General features: G+C 33.9%; 1 protein-coding gene across 1 annotated transcript; it reads left to right on the forward strand.

Annotated features, from left to right (window-relative positions):
* The first annotated feature begins 458 nt into the window (after positions 1-458).
* LOC120353344 lies at positions 459-8,343 on the forward strand. Its single transcript, XM_039436655.1, has 2 exons — positions 459-1,637; positions 7,837-8,343. The coding sequence occupies exons 1-2, from the start codon at positions 687-689 to the stop codon at positions 8,341-8,343; spliced, it is 1,458 nt and encodes a 485-aa protein (XP_039292589.1). The 5' UTR covers positions 459-686.
* The last annotated feature ends 7,556 nt before the right edge of the window (positions 8,344-15,899 follow it).

Below are 15,899 nucleotides of genomic sequence, written 5' to 3' on the forward strand. Positions count from 1 at the left end.
GCTCTAGTCAGTCGGTTACGAGGACGGGACCTGGAGCTATCTACAGCAGATAATCGGGCCCGGCTCTACCCTTCTTTTCCGAGACACCATTTTCCTGGTTCAGTGAGTTCAGTGAGCTAATATTATCAATTTTATTATTATATATTATTCATCTTTTTTATTGAAGGCAAATCCTGTAATTATTCTATTGTTTGTTTAAAAAGTTTTCTCAATATTATTTTTATTTAAGTTTCCAGTTTCATTTTGAGTTACAATTTGATTAAATCGATTACTTAGTTCTCCAAAATATAACTGTTTTGTTTATTATTTTAAAATATAGTTCCTTTCTCATGAGTTATAGAGTTAGATCAATTTTACCTCTCGCAAGCCAAGCGATTCCCCTATTATAAATTGTTACCATAATGTCTAGGGTTGTTCTCACAACCTTATAATACCATCACAATACCATACATAATATAACCCCAATATAATACGATTTTAAATACCCCATTACATGGTGTTGGGCGTCGTTCTCATGAGAAAGAGTTTATTAATTGACAAGATTAGCCTTCAAATTATCTATTGACATTTTCATTTCAGGTCATTATCATAATTATTATATTCTGTGTTTGATCTCGTATAATTATGTCCTCTATTCTCTCAACGTACAGGGTAAATATGATAATTGTTATTATTGTTATATTGAGATGAGTAGCTCTAGTTCTAGTGACTCTGAACAATCACCTAGTGAATTCGAGGTTTCATTATTACGTTTACCTATTGATTTAAAAGTAAAATCTCTGGATAAATCAGAATTATTAGAGCTAGGCAAACAGTTAGGTATTCACATCCCTCAATCTGTTAATATTGAATACTTGAGATTCGCTGTTGACTTGGCAAAAAAAGTTTGTATTTATGTGGACCACGATTCAGGAGCTAGAGATGCTCTAAGTCGATTACTTAAGTTAGGGTCCCTGTCTCAACGCGATCGTATTATCTTCCCTATGTTAGCCGATTACGAGCGAATAGTAGGCAAGCTAGGCAGAAATCAAGAACCCATCTACGACACAGTAGCTCCCGATAACTTAGCAAATATCCTAATTCCAGAAAATAATATGGCAGGGAATGATAAAAGACCCTTTGCGAAACCCGAAAGCTATGGGGGTACAAAGAGTGAAGACTTCAACGAGTGGTTGAAAACCTTCAATAGGGCAGCAAAAATAAATAAGTGGGATGAGGATGATAAAATCTTGTATTTACCCCTCTACCTCAAGAAAACAGCATTGGCAATTTTCGACATATTTTCGGATAAAAATGAAAACGCGACATTTCTTGATGCAGTAGGCCACTTAAAAAGTAAACTTGTAGACCCTGTTCATGAAGAGACAACCAGACAAAAACTCGAAAACAGAAACAAATTACCAACAGAAACATACACAGAATACACAGCAGATATAATAAAACTTTGTCACATTCTTGAGCCTCAAATGTCAGAGAAAAGAATAGTAGGATATGTTTTGAGAGGCTTAGACGTAGGAGCATTGCAACATGTTGCTTTCATGGACAATGCATCAGTTGAAGATTTAGAGAAAAATCTCGCCAAATATGAAAGATCTCGCTTCCTTCTAGACAAAAAGTTAGGAATGCATAATGCTTCAATCGAACAGCCTGTCCAAAAAATAAATGTAGTAGATACTTTAGAAAAGAAATTGAACGATCTGAGTATTGTGGTGAAAAATTTGAGTAGAAATGTAGGTCAATCACAAAATCCCAATCCTAATAGACAGTTTGGAAATAGGAGCGGAAACTTTTCCCCACACGAAACAAATCAGAACAACTTCCAAAGACAACCTTATTCAAACAATAATAATTACAATGATCGCGACAGAAACACACAATCACATAATCCTAATCCTAATAGACAGTTTGGAAATAGGAGCGGAAACGTCTTCCCACACGAAACAAATCAGAACAATTTCCAAAGACAACCTTATACAAACAATAATTACACACAATCAACATCAGTCAATTACAGGACACCAATCAACCCTAATAGGACTAGATTCTGTACATACTGTAAGAGGAATAATCACTGGAAAGACGATTGTTTTTTCTTATCAAAAAACTCGAATACAGGATCCCGAGCCTAGACGAATCGGATATGAACTTGGGATCCGGATTTGAAAAACAAAGCGCTGAATTTCCATTTGATAATTATTCTCCAAATTCAATTGATAAAGAAGAAATCACATGTAATATAATATCTTCTGTATCAATGAAAGATGAACAATCCAAAGCGATAGAATTTGTCAGGCAGTTTTTTCTCAATGCCAATAATAATCAGTTATACTCAAATGAAAGTGAAAATAATTGCTCTAACGAAATAGAAAGTGAAACCAACTTCAAACAGCTATTGTCTTCCGAAATGCATGCTCAGCACGAACTTGGAATGAATGGATCATTGACTAAAGAGAGAAGAATTCAAGTCCCAGTACTTACTATTAATGGAAAATTCAAAGGAAAAGATGTATCAATTACCATTGACACCGGTACGAACGTAAACATAGTTCAAAAAAATCTTTTAAGTAGCGATGATCTAAAACATTTGAAAAATAGTAGTATTGCTTTATCGGTAGCTAATGGTTCATTAATGCCGATCACAGGAATGATCTCGAGTGAAATTCAAATACATGACAGGAAATTCGAAGTAAATTTAGTAATTTCTGAAGACTTACAGGCCGATATTATTGTTGGAAATTCCTTCTTCTCAAAATATAAAATGAAATTAGATTATGAGAATAACATCATTTCAATGACCGATAATGGTAAAATAGTCGAATTAGACATGGATAAAGAGTGGATTTGTACATTAAATAGATTACACAACGATTCTGAAACAAATATTACAAAAGAAGTCTGCATACCCAATCCCGTAAATTTCGTCAAATGTGCTCTTGAAACAATAATCCCCGCTCAAAAAGACGTGAATGTCAAAGTCAATCTAACACAAAAATTGCTCAAAGTATCCCATTTTACTCCAAATGAATCGTTATTACATAATAAAAAATTGCATGTGCTTTGGAATGAGGATGATTTTGAAACAAACATGAGTGAAATTAGAATTTTGAATCTAGGAAGGCAAGATATAAGATTGTTGCATGAAACTATTATTGGTGAAATTGAAGGAGAAGTTTGTAATTACGACGAATCTGTTTCATTAGTAGACTCTGTTCTATTCGATGGAGGGGGTTGTGAAATAGATATTAATAAAGATCTTACACCAGAGCAAAATTCCAAAGCGAAAAGACTCATCAATAAATACAAACACCTATTTTCAACAAACGAAATTGATTTCGAGGAAGCGAAATTACCCGAATACAAGTTCAAACTTACAGATTACACACCCATTGCTAAGTCACCGTACAGATTACCTATCGCTCAAAGAACAGAAATAGACAGACAAGTAGAGTTATTGATAAAAGCAGGAATAGTTTGTGAAACCCAGAGTCATTATGCTTCTCCCGCATTTTTAGTTACTAAAAAAGACGGTGGATTCAGATTGGTTGTAGACTATAAAATGTTGAACGAGAAAATATTACCGGATAGATATCCCCTTCCCCTTCTTCAAACAATTTTTGATTCTCTTGACAATTCGGATTACTTTTCCACCCTAGATATCAGACAAGCATTTTTCCAACAGCCATTACACGAAGATTGTCGAAAATATGTAGCATTTGCAACTCATAAAGGGCTGTACACGTTCAAAAGACTACCTTTTGGTCTTAGAACATCTCCAAATGCTTTCCAACGAGCAATCAACCAAGTATTCAATGATTATTGTATAGAGGAGTTTTGATTTACTTGGACGATATCATTAGCTATGGAGAATCATTTGATAAGCAATATCAACAGCTCGAGAAAACCTTGAAAAGATTGCAAGACGTAGGACTAAAATTGAATACATCTAAATGTCACTTCTTCTACCGAAAAATTAAAGTACTTGGACACACTGTCTCAAAGGAAGGGATACAACCCGCTTCCGAAACCTTGGAAGCTATCGAAAAATACCCTATACCCAAAACTGTCAAAGATGTCAGAGCATTTCTTGGTCTTAGTGGATTTTACCGAAAATTCATTCAAAACTACGCTATAATTGCAAGACCCTTAACAAATCTGATATCTAAAAATAACGAGAATAAACCAATCACTTGGGAAGAAGATCAGCAGAACGCATTCTCGGAAATAAAAAGCAAACTTTTATCACAACCCGTACTTCATCATTTTAATAATGATAAGGAGGTAGTGGTACACACAGATGCTTCTCGAGTTGGAATAGGGGGCATTATCTCGCAGCCAGATGACAATGGAAAATTACATCCAGTAGCTTTTGTTTCCAGAAAACTGACAAAACATGAAGAAAATTGGGCAGTAGGAGAGATTGAACTTCTATCAATAGTGTATTGTGTAAATTATTTCAGACAATACTTAATTGGCCGATTATTTACAATCTACACAGATCATGCTAGTTTGCAATACTATAAAACTTGGAAAAACCCCAGTATTCGAGTCAGTAAGTTACTTATGAAATTAACGGAGTTCACGTTGATTTGAAATATAAACCAGGAGCCCAAATGCACGTACCTGATGCCCTGAGTAGATATCCACTAGAGAAGGATATAACTGATCTCACAAAGGACGAAAACTACAATATATTCGAAATAGAAGAAATAGACATAAAGACTTTACAGAAAAATGATGAGAGTATAAGAAAAATATATGATGCAATACGAAACCCTAATCATAGTGATACAGCTACGATTAGAAAGGCGAGAAAATACACGATCGAAAAAGACATTGTCTATCTGAAGAAATTTGATGGGCATACCAATCAATTGAAACTTCTCGTACCCCGATCTCTTATCAATAAAATCCTTGAAACATTCCATGATGATTCCTTAACAGGTGGACATACCGGCATTTATAAAACCCATGAGAAAATATCATCGAAATATTATTGGGAAAATATGTATGAAAACATTGCGAATTATGTAAGATCATGTAAAAATTGCCAAGAGAGAAAAACCCCTACTACGAAGCCTCAAGGTTTCTTATCACCCATCAAGTGTGATAGTAAGCCTTTCTCAAGTATCATGATGGACTACATCGGTCCGTTAGAGAGCTCAATGGGCTATTCATACATTCTAACGATTGTTGACTTAACGACCCGATATATTTTAGCTGAACCTTGTAAACACGCCGACGCAAATAATACCACTAAATGCTTATGGAAATTAATATACCGATTTGGCGTTCCAAAAGAAATTCGATCCGATAGAGGTACACATTTTGTAAATAAAAAAGTCGATGACCTTATGGTTGAGCTTGGAATCAAACACATATTAGGATCATCAAGTCACCACCAAAGTCAAGGTCTGGCCGAAAGAGCCAACCGGACAATTCAAGAGATGCTAACAGCTTACGTAGCCGATAATAGGAAATTGTGGGTACAAATGCTGCCGAAAGTTTTATTCGCATACAATACTTCGAAACAATGCTCTTTGAAATATACACCTTTTTCTTATTGCACGGTTTTGAAGCCACTACTCCTTTAGATTTGAAAATCTTTCCCGAAAATGACGACGTCACTTATCATTTAGACGCGAGATTAGCAAATCTTAAAGAAGTGCGAGAACAGATACCATCAATCTTATCAGATGCACAAGAAAAACAGAAATACTATTACGATAGGAATAGAACAGATTGCATTTTTGAACCAGGAGATTTAGTTATGGTCCACGATCCTGATGTAAGACAAGGACAGTCTAGGAAATTAGTCAAAAAATATTCAGGCCCATATGAAGTAGTAAAGAAAGTAACAGATGAAGTCTATGAGATATTTTTTCCGCTACGAGGTACTTATAAAAATGTAGCTTTTCATGTAGATAAATTGAAAAAATATTTCATACGAGATCCCATCAATTAAGTGTTTATTGTTTTATTGTCTAACTGTATTCTTTATTCCAGCACTTTTCTTTATGCTAGCAATTATACCTCGCTCATCCTAAATCTTTGCCTTTCATTAATTAAAAAGACAATTGATGAGAAGAAATCGAGATGAAACATTCATGTAATTTATTTATTTTCCAAATCATTGAAAAACAATATCATGCTTACAACTGAATTTTTAGAGAATTTTGTTTGCGAGATCAGTATTGACTTGTGAAGCGATCAAATCCATTTTCTCACGACTAGATATCGAGATGATTCTCAAATCACAATAGTATGCAGTTTTCAATCAATCAATTAATTAATTGGATTTCTACTTCGATGAAACAATGAAATATAATTGAGCTCTGATAGACAATTTTACTAGACATTCTAACGATGATTCATTATTAAAAGATGTGAATTGTTCTCACGTTTTTGTTTATGAATGAATGCTATTTGAAAATCATCAAATACGATTTATGCTTGAATATTATTTTCTTGACTCGTATGTAATAAAATGTTTCTCTTTTTCAGAAACGGATGATTCTTGATATAATAATTTATTTATTTATAAGATTATTTATGTGAATAAAATATTTTAATAACAATATTATCTGTATTGATGTTAATGAAATAATCAATTCCAGTAGGTGATTACGATTGGAATATAAGAAATAGCTATTAATTTGACCATTTACATAATCTATTTGTAGGGTTTTTGGGGATTTTACTAGTAATTATTGTTTATAAAATTGATATCTTATACGAACTGTTCATTGATAGATTAATATAGAGTACTAACTGATATAATATTTTTAAAATGAATACCATAATACTTTGTTCCTTAGCATTTGTAGAAATATGTTGTACGGTATTGTCTCAAGAAATTTCTCTTTTTCACGGAGCTCTATTTAAAGAAATTCACAATGTAGTATTTTACGAGTCCACAGTTCCAATAACATTCAGTATTCCTAGGTCAAATCCTTTATTTGTTATGAGGAACCTTCTGAGTACTCCTTTAAAAATTGACTCATGTCCTTTCCCTTCCTCATCGGAGTGTGCAGTATTTGATCAGATTCATCGAACGGAGCTGCAACTTCTACAACTACAAGACGGCATTTACATTGGCAGCGATGACGACAACACTCCAGCTGAGAGCGAAAATCGACTACCACGCCGCGAACGCTCTATCGATACGATCGGGGCGGTCCTAAACTGGTGTTGCGGAGTAGCTACCGACGAAGAATTGGGCGCATACGTGAAAACCGAAACCGACATCACTTCTCATCTCAGTAATCTTCAAGACTTCGTTCACGCTGAACATGTCGAATTGATAGACAACACACGCAAGATGAACGGCATGGCAGAGAACGTGAAGAAAGTATTGAACAACATGAAGCATGACCTTATTCTTTGGCAAGAATCATTCACCAACAGAATAAGTTTCAGAAAGGGAATACTACAACCGATGTACTGAAAACACAACTGAGGACTACTATTTTCATGTATATGATGACTCTATCTAACAACTACAATGAAATCGACATGAGATGCTACAATCAACAACTTTCTCATCACGTCATTTCAAAAGAAGACCTAAACAATCGACTTCAAGAACTCGAAAAGAAAATAAACAAGAGAAACTTCACCATATCAACAAAAGACAACGATAAAATTCGAAACTTGAAACTAACATCCTGCAGAAAATCCGACAACGAACTATTGGTTACCCTCAAAATACCAATAAAGAAGAAAAATTCAACTATTTCATTATTCCACCTGCAATCTATCCCGCTTCATTGGAATGGTCATACCTGCCGTTTGACCTCCCAACATCACCTGATACTTAGAGAAGAAAATAAACTGCAAATCCTGTCAGATGACGAAGAAGACGATTGCCAGTTCAAGCAGAAAGGCCTCTGCTTGATTCCGAGGAAAAAGATGTCGAACTCCGCCACCCAAGCCACTTGTCTCCACCTTCTAACATCAGAAGCAGACGTATCGGAGCTACGAGAAGTCTGCAAATTTGATTGTAAAGCAACTGACAATCAAACCCTAATCACTCGCCTACGAGAAGACACCTTCCTATTCCACAACACCGGCAAAAAGACGACAATTCGCTGTAAAAACTCAACAACTGAGGTCCCAAGCAACAGTCCAGGAACCCTATCACTCCACATCCCTTGCAACTGCGAACTTCAAGACGACAACGGCGACGTACTGATAAGCACTCTTTATCCTTGCGACTCCCGTTCCCATCCTTCTCCAGCTATTAATAACTTAATTCCTCACATGTGGACAAATTTATCTAAATTGAGCATCCCAATTTTTAAACATGAGACTCTGCCTCAGTACTTAAACCTTTCGGAAATTTAAATGAAAATTGGCACTTGAATTTTTCAAAATTTGAAGAGCACAACTCATTCTCAGAAGACATTTTCCATCATGTTGAAATGCCAAATAACTTTGATTTGTTAGGGGTGAACAATAAACTGATCATTTATATTATTATTGTCTGGCAAACACTGATAACTGTTATATTCTTGTATTTATGTCTTCAAAATTATATTAAGAAGAAAGCAAATCAACTGAGAGTCCCGAAACGTACTCCAATTGTGGACTACCCACAGGAGCTTTAAGAATATATTGTGTTTTAGTAAAGTAGTATGTAATGAAATCATTAAAATAATGGGTTAGGATATAGGAAACTATGCAAATAATAATTACTTATTCACTATTATTGTATCCATTTACTCTTTTATGCTATCGATTCAAATATTTTCCCAGATTAGAAGATAAACTATTTCAATTATTATTATTATTCTTATTTTCAAGGTTCACAATATTATTTTGCTTACTCGAATACTATTCGGACTTGATGTTTGATTTTTGCATTATGATTCAATTTTATTACTTTCGTAGATTTTGTAGGTTTAATTTTATTCATCAATATAATTGAAATTTTTTCCATTCAATTCTTATTCAGATATGAATGTATTGAATTGTTGATTGGAAGTTGATTGATGTGTTAGGCTAAGTTTGATTTTTTATGAATTAGTTCACTATAATGTAATTTATATCACTTGCATTTAGCTTATGAATTGGCACTCACATAGATTTAAGGTATTCATTGAAAGTTATGTTACATATAAATATCCAATTAGAATAATATTGTGAATAATAATAATAATTTTAGCTTGCGGTAATTTTGACTTTAATTTTTGAAATATTATTGAAATGTGTAAAAATTAACTTAGAGAGATGCCGTTTTTTCGATAACTTCGGGCCGAAGTTTAGGGGGACCCGGGGATGTAATAGAACTACATAATTTTTATTATTTGTCATGAATTTTCACAATGAATAGATAAATTGCTGACGACGGTGAAAATTCATGACAAGTAAAATTATGAAAAAAATGAGAGGCTCTAGTCAGTCGGTTACGAGGACGGGACCTGGAGCTATCTACAGCAGATAATCGGGCCCGGCTCTACCCTTCTTTTCCGAAACACCATTTTCCTGGTTCAGTGAGTTCAGTGAGCTAATATTATCAATTTTATTATTATATATTATTCATCTTTTTTATTGAAGGCAAATCCTGTAATTATTCTATCGTTTGTTTAAAAAGTTTTCTCAATATTATTTTTATTTAAGTTTCCAGTTTCATTTTGAGTTACAATTTGATTAAATCGATTACTTAGTTCTCCAAAATATAACTGTTTTGTTTATTATTTTAAAATATAGTTCCTTTCTCATGAGTTATAGAGTTAGATCAATTTTACCTCTCGCAAGCCAAGCGATTCCCCTATTATAAATTGTTACCATAATGTCTAGGGTTGTTCTCACAACCTTATAATACCATACATAATATAACCCCAATATAATACGATTTTAAATACCCCATTACAACCATTTTTAAAATCTTAACTTCCAAATTGTTTTGGAATCGAAAGTATTATTTATTGGAGTGGGTAGAGGGGGACAATTTTCACATTCTCACTAGATTTGTAAATTTTATCAGAAGTATTTCACAGGACATGCAACTTTGAATATAGAAATTGGTCATTTTCTGTGTATTGGAATATGGGCTTAAGTACACTCAACAATCAATTTTCCATTTTTCGACCGAATTTGACTTATTATGCATGATTTTGAACCGCTGTGACGAACCGAGAAGGATGAAGTGTAGTACAAAGAAATCTGAGCATTGTGTCAAAAGTTATGTGTTTGAAATTTTGATCCTTTAGGTGTCCTTAAAGCGCGCCTCTCCACTAGGAAATACTGAAATGAAGTGTATCTTACAGGTGTTTCTCATAGAACATAATCTCAAGAACTTATGTCGTTGTGCGAAATATCAATGTGAGGACAATGTAGTTGGTGATGATGCTTGAAGATGAAAATTAGGTGTTTTTCACAATACAAAAAGCATTGTTGTCAGGTGTACCTGGAATATGAGATAGATCGCTATACCTGATCTCAGATTGTAGAGCACAAAAAGAGCTTCTAAAGTGACTACTATTTTATCTGGAGCTATTGTTCCAATATTCCAACAGTTACTAACTGGAATCACAGCAATTTTGGACTTGTGGTATTCAAGTAACAGTCTTTCGAATAATTGAAGTCAGGTTGTGACTAGAAAGACTCTAGTTCACAAGATTTGTCATCTTCATGGTTTAGTCTGAAACTTCTCGGGATATCCTTGAGGATTCGGTCTTGAAATTTCACCCTAAGCTAATTTTAGCAATCATTGATACTCATATCGTATTCATTCAATACCTGATAGATTTTTTAGGAAATGAAAATGGATTAAGTTTTTTTATATGGATATCTGCACTCCTTAAAATACAAGGACCTCTTTTCCAGAGCTAGATTAATTAGTGTTAAACACATGTTGAGGAAATAATTGTAGTAAGAAAAAAATCTTTCTTCCTAAGAAACAAAGAATCCGACCTCTTATTCAATTCTAAAAAACTAACTATCTAACCTTGACACGGGCCACAGAAGTAATGTGAATCTTCAAGAGTATCCAACAGTCTCACATAAAAATACAGAGAGCCTGATTGGAAAATAAAAATAGCAATCTGCAGGAAATCAAAACTTATGTGAGATCTTTCACAAGAGTGATCTATATTCATAAAAAAACACTAAACAGAATACTACACTAAATATGATAGAGATAATGATTGTAATTCTGTTACTATTGCTTATTGCTCTCAAGATAATCCCCTTCAAACAAAAAAAAAAAACTTGTATCAAATTAAAAAATTAGAATTGTTTCTTCTTTTTAGTTGGGAAAAACATCTGATGACCGATGTCTAGGTAAAACCATCGATAAGTGAAAAACATCAAACAGTAAAGTTTGAAAAGTACAGTAAAGAACAGTAAAGTAAAAGAACAGTAAAGTAAAAGAACAGTAAAAGAACAGTAAAGTACAGTTTGGTGTTGAAACATCAATGTTTTTAGACATTGATGTATTGATACCCATCCCTGGTGTGTACTCCATCACACAATCGCTGATTAAAATGCAATAAGCGGAAGTATTTGCAGGTACTGCAGTAATAAATTCCATTTCAATATGAAAATCTGTCAAAGATTTCAAATGACTTGTTTGGTATGAACAATCCACAACAACCAGCGGTGTTGAATCACAAAAAATCTTAAAGTCGATTCTGTTCCAAGTTTGCTATTGATTGAATGATTATAATACGAGGGAGTGAAATCCAAAAACATTCTGTATAATAGTTCCTTTTTACCTAGCAGATTTTCATATGGATAATACTCACTGTTCAAATATACTTTAACATTGTAAATACCACAGCTATTGAAATTAGATATTGATTTTTTAATTTTATTCTTACGATCGGTTTGAAATGCAATTATAACGTATTTTGGACTATCAAAAATCGATGTGATGCAGACTGCCCAAGAATGGTTAAGTGAATTTTGCAAATTTGGTAATTCACAAATTTCCCAATGGTGGAAACTTAATTTCAGTGGAGTGTCAGCATCGAGCAGTCTCAAAAATTTCAGTCTTACGTGATCTTCTAAAGTTATGTAGGGCATTCTCCATTGCAGTTTTGTAATTTTCACACTAATGCTTGTTCCAGTTGTGGACTCAACACAATTTAGGTCTGTCGGTGACCTCAATAAGACGAGTTCCTGTTTCAAATTTAAAATTATTCTTTGAAAATCTTTGGATTAATTTCAGTGGTACACAGAAAGTGAATTTATTATCTGTTAGCGCATATCCTGCTCTGTCAAAACCAGCCAACTGATATGTGTTTTTATCGAGTGTATTCTTCACTAGTATAGCTTTAATTGTAGATGTTAATCCAATCAATCTTCTTCTTCTTCTTCTTCCCTTCATGGATTAGGCTTTTGCCTGTTCCGACTCACAACAGCATTCTACAAAAAAACTAAATGTTTTTGAGGAATATATTATATCTAAAATTTATAGCTTATACAAGTATAAAATGTTATTAATTTTGAATTTCTTTATCAGCTTTTCCTATATTCTTATTTGATTTCCTCTATTGCCATCTTTTCCGAGGTCTACCAATGTCTCTTTTTCCTATCGGATGGTAATTTAAAATTTTTAAAGGAATTCTTTCCATTGGCATTCTTATAATATGTTCCCTCCACTCGTTTCAATGATTTAGAAATTTGTCGACCTGCTAATTCATATCATATTTCATCAAAAAGGTTACCGATTACGTTACTGCTTAATTTATAGTCTGCCGCAACCGGTGGACAAGCTGGGTCTGCTCCCGGTTTTGTACAGCTAACTGTTCCCTCAATAAATATAAATGATTTGCAAGGTAAAGAATAGACATCTAAAGAATTTATACCAATACATGCCTCGTCAGAGTTTTTTATTTCTTGTCCCGAATAAACTGTATGAGTGTGAAATTCGAATTTGGTTATATCATTATAAAACTGAAGCTCTGTCTCCATGTCCAGAATTTCACTAATTGCAGCTCCTCCTCCTAACATTCCGCCAATCAACTATAAAACCTAACTCTTCTAATACTTCTCACACTTTTAGCTGACAAAGCACGTTTGTTTTTAAGTGTTGACGCTCTCACGTTCGTCTCTCTAATGACATTGTGACATTGTTATCTTCTTTTCAATCCACGTTCAAATAAGACGTGTCTAATGACACGTCTTATTTGAACGTGGATTGAAAAGAAGATAACCCATTACGTTTACTTTTGTTTTTCACATATGTGCAACCTAATTGTAATTGTATCTCCACAGAAATCAATAAACGATCCGTTCTGGTCTGTTATCTTTACATTAATAGTTTGAATTCGATGAGTATTCAAAGGTACATAAATAATTGGTGATGGTACTTCGTTTATTAAATAACTGGTAGGAACCTTTGGCAAAAATTCGTAGATTATATGTTTTTGTTTTCCGTCAGAGTAACTACCATATGCTAAATTACACTCGAGTACAATACTGCCAATGCTTGTTATGTTAACCAAATGCTGGGAATAATGCCATTTATTTGCTTGCAAAACAACATTATCAAAACCAAGTATCTTAACAATCGAATCAGCACGTGTTAAATCAATAACTTTATCAGAATGAATTTCAATCTTCATAGTATTTGTGTTTGCACATATAATAAGTTTATTCTTCTTCTCATCAATATTCAATTTATTCTTTCAAGATTTTATAATATCCTCAACTTCATATGCACCTGTATCCAGCTCAATTAATCTATCACCATATTTGAAGCTGGAATTTGTTCCTTTGTTAACATTTGCAATACTGTTGTAACTACAAAAATTAATCAATCCAATTTCCCATTGACAATTTTTATCCAATTCTATAATTTCTTGTAAATGTTCATAGAAGTTACTTGTGTTAGATCTGTAATAACAACCATCTTGTAATGTGTGTTCAGCACAAACACTTAATTACAACTGATTTGCAAGAAACAATAATGTAAGATGCCCACAAAAATCACTATTTAATGGTTGCATGTGCTCTACATTATAAAATATATTCACTCCAATTTCTTTTTTCCAATATTTGTCCAATTCGTATGGCTGTTGTAAATTTCCAAATGGATCAAAATACCAAACATTAGAACCAACTTCTTTATATGCAACCCAATGCGTGCCATCCTTGCTTTCCCTTGCTAAATTCACAATACCATTCTTGTTTTTTAGAATTTTTTGGGTAATGCATCTAGCATATATATACCTCTTAGCCGAATCTGTAATAATTTCTACCAATCAATCAAATCATAATTACTCAATTCTCCTTCAATATTCATGTCTTCTTCTTCTTCTTCTTCTTCTTCCTACTCTTCTTTGTTGTTCTACGTTTCTTAACTTGTTTTTGGGGGAATAAACTCACACCATATGATGATGGTGGTGGTAAAGGGGGTGGGATTAAAACTCTCCCCCAACTAATACCAGGAAAAGGTTTCAAAAAATACCCTTTTCCTGCAATATGCTCTTTCAACTGAGCTATAGCTTTGCATCTAATATCATTACTATAACTTCTCCTCTCATTCTTCCTCTTCTTCTTCTTCTTTCTCAAAGACCCACCAAACGCTGCTTCAGCTTTCATGACGTTTGTATCAAGATAGCTAAGTGCTTTCTCAGCAAGGGGTGTTTCTGGATTTTTGAATATCTCCCACTCTGTGTTTGCTAGAGCTCTGTCAGCTATCGCTTGAGTTTTATTATCGCTATTTCGTGTATACACTATATCATGTACCTTACAGGCTCTATCTAATGAATTTATACCTTGATCACCTTTCTTTAACCTTTCATTAACCTTGGTCCCCGGCCCGCAATACTGATAGCCCCCAGGGAGGTGGATTTCATTTTGTTGAAGGTCAATGAGCTTATTTAGAATAGTGGATGTCACATTACCTGCTATACCCGTCACACCCTTAAGAACTTTTGCCGCTGAACTCAAGATTCCTCTACCTCGTTTCCTTGGACTTTGCTTTCTCCTACATACCATTTTCTTACCTTTCAACTCAATGGTTGAACATTAACTGAAGTTAATTACTTAATTAATCAATACACTAACTTAATTGAAAGAAAATTGAATTGGTTTAATTTTCAATTGAGTTGGAAATGAATTCACACACTATCAGATTGCTATGTGCTTATAGCATCGTTTGAATGATAAGAATATTATTTTAAATAACAAATCTGAAAAGGTGAAAGCAATTTGAAAGGGGGAAATGATGTCATCGGACCTGCCCATATCTGTAGGAACGCGTGCCAAAACAGATGTGGGAGAGAGCGATGCATCAACTCACCGAAACCGCTTGGCTGTGTGTGTGTATGTGTGTGTGTAGTAGTAAAGACGCTTGGCACTGTGCATGTTCGCAACAAACTATAAAAGGGGAGCCCAGCTTATTTACATATCAGTCACAACAGAGTGCAAGGTGGAAGGTGAACCATTCTTCTTCTTCTGTCTGTGTTTCTACTATTCATTGTGAACTTATCATCAACAACAACAACAAGTGTAAACAGGTAAGAATTAAAAACAATTTTTATCAAAATATGTACACAATTTATTCACTACTACCAATACTACCTTAACACACACATCTATACAATTCGTAACACATAAGTCGATGAATTGTATAGATATAAAAACTGTTAATGCTTAACAATTTTTATATCAGTCCAATTCCCCAACTTATGTGATACTACCATGACCAAATTTTTACAAATTTTATTAAATTCTACAATTTTTTCTGCCTTAATGCAGGAAGCAAATCGTTGTGGTAAATACACCTCACACACCAATTTGCTTCCTACATTGCTAATTTTCAAAATAACACATCATCAATGTTTATTGGTATGCTCCCTCACACTGATGATGGGGTAGGGTACATCCTCTTTCAACTCTCTCAGTGGCACCCAGGGTTTGGGTGCGGGGTAATTGATGAGCTGAAC

The sequence above is a fragment of the Nilaparvata lugens genome, chromosome 10 (genome assembly GCF_014356525.2).
Source record: "Nilaparvata lugens isolate BPH chromosome 10, ASM1435652v1, whole genome shotgun sequence".
NCBI lineage: Eukaryota > Metazoa > Arthropoda > Insecta > Hemiptera > Delphacidae > Nilaparvata > Nilaparvata lugens.

Bases quoted from the DNA above. Each gene is read 5' to 3' on its own strand.
- LOC120353344 (XM_039436655.1), top strand. From the start codon at position 687: ATGAGTAGCTCTAGTTCTAGTGACTCTGAACAATCACCTAGTGAATTC. The intron at 1,638-7,836 runs ATCGAACAGCCT...AATAAACTGCAA, and splicing joins TAGGAATGCATAATGCTTCA to ATCCTGTCAGATGACGAAGA.